This window comes from Scyliorhinus torazame, chromosome 7 (genome assembly GCF_047496885.1).
Source record: "Scyliorhinus torazame isolate Kashiwa2021f chromosome 7, sScyTor2.1, whole genome shotgun sequence".
Lineage (NCBI taxonomy): Eukaryota > Metazoa > Chordata > Chondrichthyes > Carcharhiniformes > Scyliorhinidae > Scyliorhinus > Scyliorhinus torazame.
The window spans coordinates 69,162,353-69,177,357 of NC_092713.1; the positions used below are offsets into that span (position 1 = coordinate 69,162,353).

Below are 15,005 nucleotides of genomic sequence, written 5' to 3' on the forward strand. Positions count from 1 at the left end.
CCTTCTTGTACAGGTCACACCTGCCCCGGAAGAGATCCCTGCGGTCCAGAAATCTGAAACCCTCCCTCCTACACCACCAGTTTAGCCACGTATTTAGCTGCACTATCCTCCTATTTCTAGCCTCACTGACATGTGGCACAGGGAGTAATCCTGAGATTACAACCCTGAGGTCCTGCTTTTTAGCTTATTGCCCAACTCCCTGAACTCCTTCTGCAGGACCTCACCACTCTTCCTGCCTATGTCGTTAGTACCTATGTGTACTACGACCTCTGGCTGTTCACCTTCCCCCTTCAGGATGTCCTGTGTTCATTCAGAGATATCCTTGACCCTGGCACCATGGAGGCAACATACCATCCTGGAGTCTCTTTCACGTCCACAGAAGCGCCTTTCTGTGCCCTTACTATAGTGTTCCCTATAACTATCACTCTCCTGCACTTTGCCCTCCCCGGCTGAGTGGAAGTGGCATGGTATAGACAGAGCTACACAATCTTACAATCCACCTAACCTGCACATCTTTGGACTGTGGGAGGAAACCCATGCATACACTTGTGCAAACTTCACAGTCACCCATGGTCAGAATCAAACCCAGGTCCCTGGCACCATGAGGCAGCAGTGCTAACCACTGTGCCATAGTGCTGCCTTTTCTTGAAAAATAATTGTGAAATCAAGTTTCCATTTACCTACATTAATGTAACTCAGTGCTTGACTGAAAAGAGTTTGTATTCAAAGTCCACCAGAAAGACTGATTCCTATTCTGACACCCAGATATTTTCACTTTATAAATCAGCTTATTATAAATATATACATCCAACTAATACATTGATATAATTGGCTATTGTCTCAATAAACAAAGCTAAGGCATTAGACTGCAGGGGAAAAAATAACATTGCATCTCTAATTACTGAACTTTCATCAGGAAATGTGAAAATACCTTGATGTATTATTGTGAAAAATAACTCTCCAATCATTTTGTCAGTAGAGAGAGATTTCAAAACAAGAGGGCTGAATTTATATTGTCTGCACCTCACCCTGGCTAGAAGGTTAGATAGGGGATACCCAAACAAGGGAAGCACCAGCATGGCCACTGATACTACTGCACTCTGAGCTCAAGGAGGTATTCAGCGATGGATCGGTCTTTTTATTTTAAGGTCTATGGGGGTTGGGAAGGAAGTTTGGCAAGGGGGGTTGGGATGAGAGGCCAATGCCTCTAATTTTAAAGTTATACAACAAGAACTTTAAATGCAATTTTCTAAATGTAAACAAATGCAGTTACTAACTGCTGCAAATAAAGCTTTTTAAAATCTTTATGATAATTACCTGAGAAACAGCCACAATATTAGCGGCATAGGGAGGTAGGTCATACTTGCATTCTCTACAAATCTTCTTCAGTGTGGAAACACTGGATATGGAAAGTTCTGGGTTGCCCAAAGCATGCAACACCAATGGCAATACACTATTAATCATCACTGGGTGATCAGCCAGCCATTCAGCTAATGCACCTGCAAACAAGATTAGAAATAAGTTTAAAGGTTATGGCCATCAACGTGTGACTATGAAACTGCACACAAATTGCCATTTCAACAGAGCAGTTAGCGCACAAATACTGATTTCTAGACCCTAAGCAGGAAAAGGGGTACAAGGAAGCAATTTTAGAATTGTGATTTTAATCTGGAAAGATCAAAACTACATGGTCACGGTCCAAATGGAGATCACTCAACATGACAGTAGTCACAATGTCCATTCTAACTTTAATAACTAGATATTGTCATGTTTATTCCACAGATAGATTCTGCGCACAACATGCAGTTTACCAAAAAACAGGCACAAACAAACTTCTTCACAAGACAATGAGGAACTACCAAGATGGTTTACCATATCAAAGTGTGAATACATTTTCAAATTAGAATGGCGCTTCTGCCAGGGTCAAAAAAGTTTGTAAAGCATAAGTATTGATTCACGTTGAACAGGAATTCATCATCAATCCCAGTTCCAGAGAATCACAAATATTATTGAGAGTTTCTTAACCACTTGGTACATCTTTTATAGGTCAAGGTGAGAAGAAGTACTTTGAATGAACACAAAATCATTTCCTGATGTCAAGTGTTGTCCATAACAATATGCCCATATCTGCTACTGCACAGTCTTAAGTGATAAAGTTGAGCAAAATCATTAGGCACATCTTACCTTACTCATTCACAAATACCCAAATTTCCAACCAAAACAATAGCCAACAAACAACTTAAATTCTAAAGGTCTTCCATCTAATCCCTCATCTGGAAATCCATTCTATGAGTTGAACATTCTTCTATGAAGAATTTCCTGATATCTTTGCTAAATTTATATTTTTATTAGTTTCTTCTAATGTCTTCTTGTCCTATGGATTTGAGTTTGTTTGAACCATTGTTACAAATCTACTCTTTCTAGACTATTTGCATTTCAAACCTTTTCCTTTCAGGGCTGTAAAGTCAAAGTTTCTTCAACTATTCCTCACAACTTAGCCCTCTGATTCCAAGAATTCATCACAGCACTGTGAACAGATTCCAGAGCCTATTCCTCATGAGTCTCGCTGAGCTGAACTGGGCATTGTACTTAGGTGAATTCTGAGGAGTGCGCTAGTCAAGTCGAGCTCGACTTCCTTCAATCTGTACTCTGGGGTTTTGGTTTTATAGTTCAGCACTCTATGAACACTGCTTAACAGTGATTACTCATGTTGAAAATTTAGTTTATTAAAACTCGATGATCTCTAACTTTCATCCTCAGCTATTTATTGATCATCAATCTTGTCTCAATAATAGCTCTCTCTTCCGAGATAGAAGGTTCAAGTTCTACTTCATAATCCATTTGGACACTTCCATGCACAACTGAGGAAGTGCTGTACTGTCAGAGGGTTCAGCTTACTTCTTTGGACACAGCTCCCTATTAAGAATACCTATCTCACTGGAAAATGTCTTCATCAAAGCAAAGTCATTTACCTATAGTAAACATCACAGTGTCAGCTAGCTGCACATTGCTGATATTTATCCTTGGGATAAGTCCAATCAAGCCTGGAATAACATCGGAATAGTTGACATCATTGGTTTCTGCAATAGATTGAAACCCATACAAACAGGCTTCAATGTGCTAAAGGAGAAAGAGAGAAAAAGTTACACAATGCAACAAAACTATTATTTGCCAAATGGTTAAAAAAAACAATATTTTGATTAAAAGCATTTTTTTTTAATGCACCCTTAATTTCAAACTCATAAAACAGTCAATGGCTATCAACTTTACACTGTCAACACAGTTATTTGGCTGAGTTCAATCTGCATTTGCCATTTTAGAGGAATTAGTGGGTCAGTAGAATTGCAGGAGGATTTTTAAGCTGATAGAATTTACAGTGCAGAAGGAGGCCATTCGGCCCATCGAGTCTGCACCGGCTCTTGGAAAGAGCACCTTACCCAAGGTCCACACCTCCACCCTATCCCCATAACCCAGTAACCCCACCCTACACTAAGGGCAATTTTGGACACTATGGGCAATTTAGCATGGCCAATCCACCTAACCCGCACATCTTTGGACTGTGGGAGGAAACCGGAGCACCTAGAGGAAACCCACGCACACACAGGGAGAACGTGCAGACTCCGCACAGACAGTGACCCAAGCCGGAATCGAACCTGGGACCCTGGAGCTGTGAAGCATTTGTGCTATCCACAATGCTACCGTGCTGCCCTGATGCTATATTTTGTGTGCAAACCAGATCAGCCTTTCAAGTTTTAGTTTCAAAGTATTAAATTCTTTGAAGTTTCCAGCTATTCAAATAAATATGTATGTTGAGAAGATTTCATCTGATACCGTCATTGCACTGAAATATGAGAACATTGTCATACTTTTAAGTAGCTGGCTTAAATGGGAGGGTCCAAAATCATACGTCCATATATTTTAAAGCTGGAATAATAAAATCAATCACATTGTGTAGAATGATGAGAGAGGCAATCTGTAATTGCTGCTGCTCAAGGTCTGACCAACTAAGTTAAAACACAGCTCTACATGTATGCTGAATGTTTTCTTCATTATAACACTGATTGCACTTTTGAAGTACTTAGGAAATCTCAGAGCAATTTAGAAGGATGAGGATCATGAAAAACTATTGAAAGGCAAGTATTTATTTTTTAAACCGCGGAAGTGACATGGTATTGACAGAGCTACACAATCCTGCTACCAAGGGATCAGATCAAAGCTCTACTGTCCTGGCACATCCAGTCACAAAAGGCAATGAATAATTAAATGGGAGGATGGTCAACGAACATCCCCATGCTGTATGATGGCAGAGGCCAGTACACACGCTCAGAAAGCAAGGCCGAAGCATTTGCAAACACCTTTATCTAGAAGAGTCGAGTAATGATCCTTTCTCTGCCTCCTCCAGAGATCCCCACCATCACAAAAATCACCTTTCAATCAATTTGATTCTTTTTGTGGTCTGAAGTGAAATAGCCGAGTGTGCGGAACAACGTGAAGTCTATAGGCCCCAACAATGCCCCAGCTGTAATGCTGAAGATCTTGATGACAGTCATTTCAGCCTCATTGCAAGAGTTCTTCAGGACAACGCCATCGGCTCAACTAGCCTTATTAATGACCTACTCTTTACCATAAAGACAGATGGGAGGCTATTGAGGATTGCAGCGTTCAGCTCTATTCACAAGTTTCTTAAAGCAGCTCATGCTCACATGCAGTGAATCCTGTACAATGCCTGGTCTTGCCTTGCAAGGGAAAGTAAAAATCATGTTGCACATGTCCAAAGATGTGCAGGTTAGGTGGGGTTACGGGAGAGTGGGCCTAGGTAGGTTACTCTTTCAGGGAGTTGGTGCAGACTTAATGGGCCGAATAGCCTCCTTCTGCACTGTAGAGATTCCATGATGTGTCAAGCAATGGCAAATTCCAACAAAAAAAAAGCATAAGCACTTCTTCTCGACAGTCAATTGCATTACCTTCGCTGACTCCAACCACATCCCCCTCCCACACGCCACCCCATCAACTTCCTGGGAGTCAGCATTGACTTGAAACTTAACTGGACCAGGTACATAAGTGTCATTGCTACCGGAGAAGGTCAGAGGCTGGGTTTTCTATGGCAAGTTTCTTCATGGACTTCGCAAAGCTTCTGTGGGCAGCACGGTAGCACAAGTGGCTCGCACTGTGGCTTCACAGCGCCAGGATCCCAGGTTCGATATCCCGCTGGGTCACTATCTGTGCGGAGTCTGCACGTTCTCCCAGTGCCTGCGTGGGTTTCCTCCGGGTGCTCCGGTTTCCTCCCACAGTCCAAACACGTGCAGGTTAGGTGGATTGGCCAAGCTACATTGCCCTTTGTGTCCAAAAATGTTAGGAGGGTTATTGGGTTACGGGGATAGGGTGGGAGTGAGGGCTTAAGTGGGGCGATGCATACTCGATGGGCCGAATGGCCTCCTTCTGCACTGTATGTTCTATACCATCTACAAGGCACAAGTCAAGAACGTGATGGAATATCCACCATTTCCTTGGGTGGATGAAACTTGAACAATTAAGCTCAGCACTCCCTGAAGTCGTTATCCACGATAAATAGTCTGCTTGATGGGTATCCCAGCCACTGGTTTAATCATTCAACTCCACCCCACAGCACACAGAACATGTGCTATATACAGGATGCAGCAACAATGCTTCTTCAGCAGCACCTCCCAAATCTGTTAGCATCTAGAAATTCAGGGCAACAGCTGCATTCAAATATCAGCAACCCCCACATCTTGAACATATATTGCCATTTCTTCATTGTCATTGGGGCTAATGGTACCTAACAGTACACAGTGTATTATCAGCACAAGGATTGAAATGCGTCAGGAAGAAGGCCCACCACTACCTCAAGGGCAACTAGGGGTGGGCAATAAATGCCTACCTTGGCAGCAACTTCCATATCCAGAAAATTAATAAAAAGTAATAAAGTCAAATGAAGTTAACAACACCTGACAGACTATCTTTATAGTCAGTCACTGAAGTGATAACTCAGTCCATTGCGTGGGGAGTCTCATCAGACTTGGTGCCATTCATCTTAGAATCACAGACTTTACTGCACTGGAGGTCATTTGGCCCATCAAGTTCATGCCAACTCTCCATGGAGTAACCCGGTAAATTAAATGCCAAAGACTGGTAAAAATAGCACCGTGGATTAGACTAGAACTGCTCGGATCTCATTAATTTTTGTTGCCACAGATTTGATGTAGACAGTTTCACTTTTTGCTTTTAAAACAAGAATCAGGCAAGTAAATGACTTCAGCAAAACTTCAAATTAAGACGATTGAATACATGATACTGATTAAAAACACAGATTTTATACAAAAGCATAGATTTTTGATAACAGCGTTTTAAAATGGTTAATTTCTCTTTAAAAATTGAGAAAAAAATGTTGCTCCAAAATATATGCCATTTCAAATGATTGTGAATGCTGCGATAGAAAACCTGAGATACCATAAGATGTAGGAGCAGAATTAGGCCATTTGGCCCATTGAGTTTCTCTGCCATTCGATCATGGCTGATATGTTCCTCATCCCCATTCTCCTGCCTTTTCTCCATAACCCCTGATCCCCTTATTACTCAAGGACACCAGATATGTGCTTGTGGTGCTGTTATCTACAGGGCTACAGACAAAGAACTGGGAGGTGGAATTAGACAAAATATTTATTTCTTAGAACATAAGAACTAGGTAAGAAGTCTTCAACACCAGGTTAAAGTCCAACAGGTTTGTTTCGATGTCACTATCTTTCGGAGCGCTGCTCCTTCGTCAGGTGAATGAAGAGGTATGTTCCAGAAACATATATATATATAGACAGATTCAAAGATGCCAGACAATGCTTGGAATACGAGCATTAGCAGGCGATTAAATCTTTACAGATCCAGAGATCTGTAAAGACACTTCAGCAGTCAAGGGCATTCAGCCTCTGATCTCAAAGAACAACAACAAAGAACAAAGAAATGTACAGCACAGGAACAGGCCCTTCGGCCCTCCAAGCCCGCGCCGACCATACTGCCCGACTAAACTACAATCTTCTACACTTCCTGGGTCCGTATCCTTCTATTCCCATCCTATTCATATATTTGTCAAGATGCCCCTTAAATGTCCCTATCGTCCCTGCTTCCACTACCTCCTCCGGTAGCGAGTTCCAGGCACCCACTACCCTCTGCGTAAAAAACTTGCCTCGTACATCTACTCTAAACCTTGCCCCTCTCACCTTAAACCTATGCCCCCTAGTAATTGACCCCTCTACCCTGGGGAAAAGCCTCTGACTATCCACTCTGTCTATGCCCCTCATAATTTTGTAGACCTCTATCAGGTCGCCCCTCAACCTCCTTCGTTCCAGAGAGAACAAACCGAGTTTATTCAATCGCTCCTCATAGCTTATGCCCTCCATACCAGGCAACATTCTGGTAAATCTCTTCTGCACCCTCTCTAAAGCCTCCACATCCTTCTGGTAGTGTGGCGACCAGAATTGAACACTATACTCCAAGTGTGGCCTAACTAAGGTTCTATACAGCTGCAACATGACTTGCCAATTCTTATACTCAATGCCCCGTCCAATGAAGGCAAGCATGCCGTATGCCTTCTTGACTACCTTCTCCACCTGTGTTGCCCCTTTCAATGACCTGTGGACCTGTACTCCTAGATCTCTTTGACTTTCAATACTCTTGAGGGTTCTACCATTTACTGTATATTCCCTACCTGCATTAGCCCTTCCAAAATGCATTACCTCACATTTGTCCGGATTAAACTCCATCTGCCATCTCTCCGCCCAAGTCTCCAGACAATCTAAATCCTGCTGTATCCTCAGACAGTCCTCATCGCTATCCGCAATTCCACCAACCTTTGTGTCGTCTGCAAACTTACTAATCAGACCAGTTACATTTTCCTCCAAATCATTTATATATACTACAAACAGCAAAGGTCCCAGCACTGATCCCTGTGGAACACCACTGGTCACAGCCCTCCAATTAGAAAAGCATCCCTCCATTGCTACCCTCTGCCTTCTATGGCCTAGCCAGTTCTGAATCCACCTTGCCAGCTCACCCCTGATCCCGTGTGACTTCACCTTTTGTACTAGTCTACCATGAGGGACCTTGTCAAAGGCCTTACTGAAGTCCATGTAGACAACATCCACTGCCCTACCTGCATCAATCATCTTAGTGACCTCCTCGAAAAACTCTATCAAGTTAGTGAGACACGACCTCCCCTTCACAAAACCGTGCTGCCTCTCACTAATACGTCCATTTGCTTCCAAATGGGAGTAGATCCTGTCTCGAAGAATTCTCTCCAGTAATTTCCCTACCACTGAAGTAAGGCTCACCGGCCTGTAGTTCCCGGGATTATCCTTGCTACCCTTCTTAAACAGAGGAACAACATTGGCTATTCTCCAGTCCTCCGGGACATCCCCTGAAGACAGCGAGGATCCAAAGATTTCTGTCAAGGCCTCAGCAATTTCCTCTCCAGCCTCCTTCAGTATTCTGGGGTAGATCCCATCAGGCCCTGGGGACTTATCTACCTTAATATTTTTTAAGACACCCAACACCTCGTCTTTTTGGATCACAATGTGACCCAGGCTATCTACACCCCCTTCTCCAGACTCAACATCTACCAATTCCTTCTCTTTGGTGAATACTGATGCAAAGTATTCATTTAGTACCTCGCCCATTTCCTCTGGCTCCACACATAGATTCCCTTGCCTATCCTTCAGTGGGCCAACCCTTTCCCTGGCTACCCTCTTGCTTTTTATGTACGTGTAAAAAGCCTTGGGATTTTCCTTAACCCTATTTGCCAATGACTTTTCATGACCCCTTCTAGCCCTCCTGACTCCTTGCTTAAGTTCCTTCCTACTTTCCTTATATGCCACACAGGCTTCGTCTGTTCCCAGCCTTTTAGCCCTGACAAATGCCTCCTTTTTCTTTTTGACGAGGCCTACAATATCACTCGTCATCTCCGGGTAAGCGTTGTCCAAGGCGGCCTTCATGACGCGCGACAACGCAGAATCGCTGAGCAGAAACTTATAGCCAAGTTCCGCACACATGAGTGCGGTCTCAACCGGGACCTGGGATTCATGTCGCATTACATTCATCCCCCACCATCTGGCCTGCGAAATCCTACCAACTGTCCTGGCTTGATACAATTCACACCTCTTTAACCTGGGGTTACCCCATCTCTGGATCTGTAAAGATTTAATCACCTGCGAATGGTCGCATTCGAAGCATTGTTTGGCATCTTTGAATTTGTCTATATATGTGTTTCTGGAACATACCTCTTCATTCACCTGAGGAAGGAGCAGCGCTCCGAAAGCTAGTGACATCGAAACAAACCTGTTGGACTTTAACCTGGTGTTGTAAGACTTCGTACTGTGCTCACCCCAGTCCAACGCCGGCATCTCCACATCATAAGAACTAGGAGCAGGAGTAAGCAGTTTAGCCTCTCGAGCATGCTCTAGCGTACGGATACAAGTCTATGCTTATAAATCCTCAAATATAGACAGCATATTTCTTCAGTGATTTATAGAATAGTCATCAGAAAAGCATCTTAGCTGGATGGTGTTTATTCAGAACTCCAATTAAAAATATTCGACACTCTTGTAAAATTAAGCATATATTCATAATAAATTGACCATAAATATTTTCCCTAAACTCTCAGCACAATAGTGCAGCAATGTAGTACTCACCTGCCATGAGGTTGATTGCTCAGTGTTAGTTAAAAGTCTTCCTAGTTTGTCGTACAGGTTACTTAACAACTCAGCTCCCAGCATCTCATATACATACATCAAAGTATCAGAAATATCAACCCTACCAAGGAAAAATACATTTATTTGAAATAAACATTAAAGCAAAACTATAACATGCTTGCAACCGAATAAACAGCTGAAAATCCCATTTATGATTTGAAACAATTAGAATTATTTTACTGTTCAAATGAAGTTGAACAGATGTCAATTATCTAGTACTACTCGCAAGGTATATACAAAGTCAAACATACTCATTTCAAGTTCTTCACTACCCCATACAAAGCTATAAGCATAAGTGTAGGTTAAGTTGCAATGAAATTTAAGAGCAGTTTGATAGAAGAACACAAGAAATAGGAGCAATAGTAGGCCAAACAGTCCCTCGAGCCTACTTCGTCATTCAATAAGACCCTGGTTTGATCTCCCACGTCAAACTCCTTTCTCGCCAAATTTCCATATCCATTGGTTTATTTAACATCCAAAAATCTAACATCACTCTCCATCTTGGAAATACTCTTTACTGAGCAATTACCACTGTCTAGGAAAATTCCAGATTCAAGATTCTTGAGTGAAAAATTCTCCCATCTCAGTTTTACATGGTCAACACCCCAGTTATACTAAGAATATGACAGCAGCTCCTGGACTTTCCAAACATAAGAAACAGCTTCCCAGAATTTATCCTGTCAAGCTCTCTGCGAATTGTATGCATTTCAAGGAGATCACAACATCCCTTTATACGCCAGAGAACAAATCCACCCATTCTGCTTAAATCACTCCTCAGACCACAGCTCTCATCCCAGGAAGCAGAACCCCTGATGTGATCTATTTTGACAGATTCATCAAGTTTGCAATCAGGATGAACTCAATAAGCATTAAATCATTTTACCACACGTTAACATAGAAAATAGAAATTTATTCATATATATTGTGGAAAAGGTAAGGAAGAAGGAACTTGGAATATTATGGCACCTCTCATCTTCAGGAGATCCAAAAGCACTTCACAGCCATTTAATTACTTTTGAACTGTAACCCTAGTTGCTATGTGGGCAAACATTGCAAATAATTTGCATACAGCAAAAAGATAATTGACCGGATAGTTTGCCCTGGTAATGTTCATTGAGCAATGATTGGTTATGATACCAGCAGAACTCTTCTACCCTTCTTTGAATAGTACCATGTAATCTCTTATATCAACTTTAGCCGGCAGAAGGGATCTTGTTTTAACATCTCATACTCTAGCAATGCAGCACTTTTTTGTTTATTTCAGTACCCAAACTAAAATAAAACCTAGATTACATGCTTATGACCGGATTTGAACCTGCAAACTCTGACTCAGATGGTCAGCACAACCACCTCAACGCCAACTATTTTTATTAATCTCTTTAATAGATTGGCAATTTTCTGGAGAGTCCTATGCCTTCTCAAAACTCTTCAACATTTCTCCCCAGCAATCTTTAGCATTTTTAAGCATTCACAGATAGTGTCAGCAGCTAATGGACGACAGTCAATCCCATTCCTGTTCTCACTTGTCCACATGCCAATTTTAGCAAAGATCACTGCATAATAACCAGAAGCAAACACCATAAATGATTTTTCTCACTGCCTCAGAAGTGGGACCAATTATAGTAGCCTATTGTAATCATCACCCTAACTATGATCACCAACTCCGAGATTAGGGATTAAGCCCAAGATATTTCAGCTCCATTGCTCACTAATGTGAACGTGATCTCCGAACCTTGATGAGCAGCTCAAAAAAAAACACTCCTTTGCTTATTTTGAATTTTAGACAGATTTATATCATGTACAAGGATATTCAAGGTGGCCTTCTTCTGATGACAAAGGTGAAATCATGGAAATCACAGAATTTAAAAAAATCAGAAGCATAAATCAATCAACATCCAATTGTCCAATACACCAGATTAGAACACGTTTTATTGCCTGCCTTGTGGTATCACCAGCTATTCAATGATCGGGGAATTTTAAAACAAAAACGCAAGCCTCAAAAAGAACATGCAACATAAAAAGGGCTGGAGGTAAATCAGTTAATCCCCAAATAAAAACTGTTCAGTTGTAAACAATTCTTTAACAAACAAACATACATTACTTTCTCACCCTCACCTGTATATCCTAAATTGCTCTTTTTCATCTGAAGACCAGGAGGAATATTCTTCATCAGAGGGGAACTGAGCCTTGTGCAGTAGAACATCAACTAGTTGAAAGTAAACAGGACGATAAACCTGTAGATACACCACCTGTTTCTCCGCTTCAAATGACATTATGTCATCCTAGACATCAGACAAAAAAAAGAAATAACTCTTAAAATAAGAAAAAAGGGGCCGCATGGTGGCACAGTGGTTAGCACTGCTGCATAACGGCGCCGAGGAACCAGGTTCGATCCCGTCCCCGGGTCCTTGTCCGTGTGAAGTTTGTACATTCTCCCAGTGTCTGCATGGGTCTCACCCCCACAACCCAAAGATGTGCAGAGTAGGCAGACTGGCCATGCTAAATTGCCCCTTAAATGGAATTTTCTTTTCAAAAAATTAAATTTTGAAACGAGGCTATGAGACTTTACACACTTTTTCATGAAAAGCATAAAGGATTCCCTTCCAGTTTTCACTTAGAAAATCCCTAGCGAAATATCTTAAATTACAATCCATTCCCCCATTAATAAACAGGCAACAAGGGAAACATATCACACTATTTAAAAAGGAACATTTTCACATCAGTTGTCTATTATATTGCATATTGTGTGCTGTGTGGTGTGCCACAGAGTTTTACCTGGCTATTCCTGACATAAGTTTTCAACCCAGATGTACATGCAGAAGTACTCATAGGAAAATAGATGATATAAAGCATTGTGATCCCAGCTGATGTTATTACTGGACAATCAGATCCCAGAATGGAATCTGGCTTGAAAGATCTTTTTTTTCAAAAATCCATGGGGGGTATTTACTGAACAGATTCACAGGAATCGGTTATTGACTTTTTCACAAAATGATAAAACATTAATTAAACAAGAAACATTAACTATAATACACTAGACAACACAAAGATTCTAAAGGTTTCAACACAGACATCAAGAAATAATGATTCAAACCTGTGTTACTTCATTCCAGTAGTAACTTCATAGACCCAACATTCCAGTGAAGAGGTACCACTATTTTCACACCATAAGTATAGTTGGCTCAGTTGCAAAAAGGTTTATTTTCCAATAGACTTCTGAGTATTCATTAAAATGTCCTTCCACAATTGGCATCTCCCTTGAGAAAATTCACTCTAAATTCACTGTTAAGTTAAATTTAGGTCAATACTTAGGAGTTCCTTAGCTTCATTTCTTCAGCAGTCTGGCATCATTTTCAGCGAGAGGGTTAGACCTTTCTATCTTCACTCTATGAGACACCATATCAACTGAATCAAATGCTGCTTTTTTCATTTCTCCCCCGTCTGTGTGTGGGTCTTTTCTCTGATCCCCTATTGCTTAGCAGCAGCAGTTTTTCTTTCTATTTTGTGTGTTTGTTTTAACTTCCCTAAATTACTAACCCCTTGGTAACTCATCTCCTCACTACAAGAGTGGTAAAACCGCTTTAAAAAGGCTTGTATACAAACTGGGCCTGGAGACTTCCTGGCTCCATCTAAAAAAACTCCAAAAATGAAACCAGACCCAGGTTTCACCTTTCTTAACACCCAAATAAAACAGGGTACATTAAACATCTTGTTCCTAACACTGACAAATAGAAATATACCTTACATAAAACTATATCTAGTTCCTAACAAGGAGGATTAAACCAAATGGAAGACATCTGATGAGCTCTAGGAGCAGATTATTAACTCAAACTCTCATCAAGATGTAAGTTTATCCAATGATGTCTGTATTTTAAATGGTTAATATTTATGCTTATATAGAAAACTTGTCAGACACAAGAACACGAGAAATAGGAGTGGGCCTTTTGGCCCTTTGAGCCTACTCCACCATTCAGAAAATCATGGTTCATCTCCTATCTCAATTTCACCTTTGCACACTACAGCCAGATTCCTCAGTTCAGAGTATCCAAAAATCTATGAACTTCTGTCGATGACTGAGCATTCTCAACTCTCCTGTTGTAGGGAATTCCAAGGATTCAAAATACTAAATGTATGCTCTCTTCAAGTAAATGTCTTTCTCATATTCTTCTTTCAATCATTTGAGTCTGCATAGTTCTAAAAAGAAATTCTACTACAGGTGCAATTTAGACCCAAATAGCTTGCAACAGATTTTAGTCATGCTCAGATGGAAACCGTCAATTTTCCAAAGTGTCAATTTTCCAAAGTCAAGCCCTTAACGTTGCTAAACGTACAAATTAGGATGGATTCCAGAAGCTTACTCTTGGTGGGAGCATTGAATTATACTCCCAAGTGAAATTTAAAAGGAAGAGGTTAAACTACCAGAAAAATGTGACAATAATAGCAATTGACATCCCAAACCAATAGCAGTTTTTGTAAAAGCTGCAAGAATAGGTATCAAGAAGTCAGAGAAACAATAAACTAAAAAAGTGGAGGCACATACCTACAGGCAAGAAATAGAGGGCCCAATAGTTGGCCGATTGTTTAAAGACTGAAGTGGAGGTGCACAGAAAAGCATTTACAAGGGAACATTTTCTCTTGTGCCACTTTGCAGCAATATTCCCACTGGAAATAATGAAGATGAGAAAATTGAGATGCTACAAACTTGTGGGCTTGATATCATCCAGTTGAACTTATGCTATTGGTGGCACAGGTGCCATCTGACTGGCGCGGGGATTTCCAGCATCTGCAGTATTTTGCTTTTGTATTGTTGATATTCTTTCTATTCATAGGATGTCCAATAGAGTTAAAATATTTAATACAAACTTTATTCTTGCACTGTATGTCACTATTGCTATTAAAAATTTTTTTTAATCCTACTGCTTCTTTTGCAGTGTCATCCACCAGCATTTGCACTGTCAGGAGACTACCTGCATGAACTAGAAGGCTTCCCGGTTCATCCATACTTTTCAGCATCCTACCACAGCAGATAAGCCATTTAATCAAAAGGTCCCAAAACACCTCCAATCCTCTGGTACCTCATCTATATCTAGTGAGGATTGGAAATTACTCCTAGAGCATTTGCTATTTCCTCCCTGGTTTCCTTGAACAGCCGCAGATACAATCCATATGGCCTTGGTGATTTATCCACCTTCAAGGTGGTCAGTGCCTCCAGTACTTCCTCTCTCATTATGCTTATTGTATCTAATATTA

The 15,005-nt window shown here is 41.1% G+C and overlaps 1 protein-coding gene across 3 annotated transcripts in view; it reads right to left on the reverse strand.

The window, feature by feature from the left end:
* Positions 1 to 15,005, reverse strand: part of ipo13b (importin 13b) — a 253,469-nt gene that overhangs the window by 119,638 nt on the left and 118,826 nt on the right. For all 3 annotated transcript variants that reach the window (XM_072510858.1, XM_072510859.1, XM_072510857.1), the window contains 4 exons: positions 11,871 to 12,037; positions 9,696 to 9,816; positions 2,973 to 3,120; positions 1,318 to 1,499 (listed from right to left, as the gene is read on the reverse strand). In XM_072510858.1, coding sequence (XP_072366959.1) covers positions 1,318 to 1,499; positions 2,973 to 3,120; positions 9,696 to 9,816; positions 11,871 to 12,037 — 618 coding nt within the window. The remainder of the gene's footprint in view (positions 1 to 1,317; positions 1,500 to 2,972; positions 3,121 to 9,695; positions 9,817 to 11,870; positions 12,038 to 15,005) is intronic.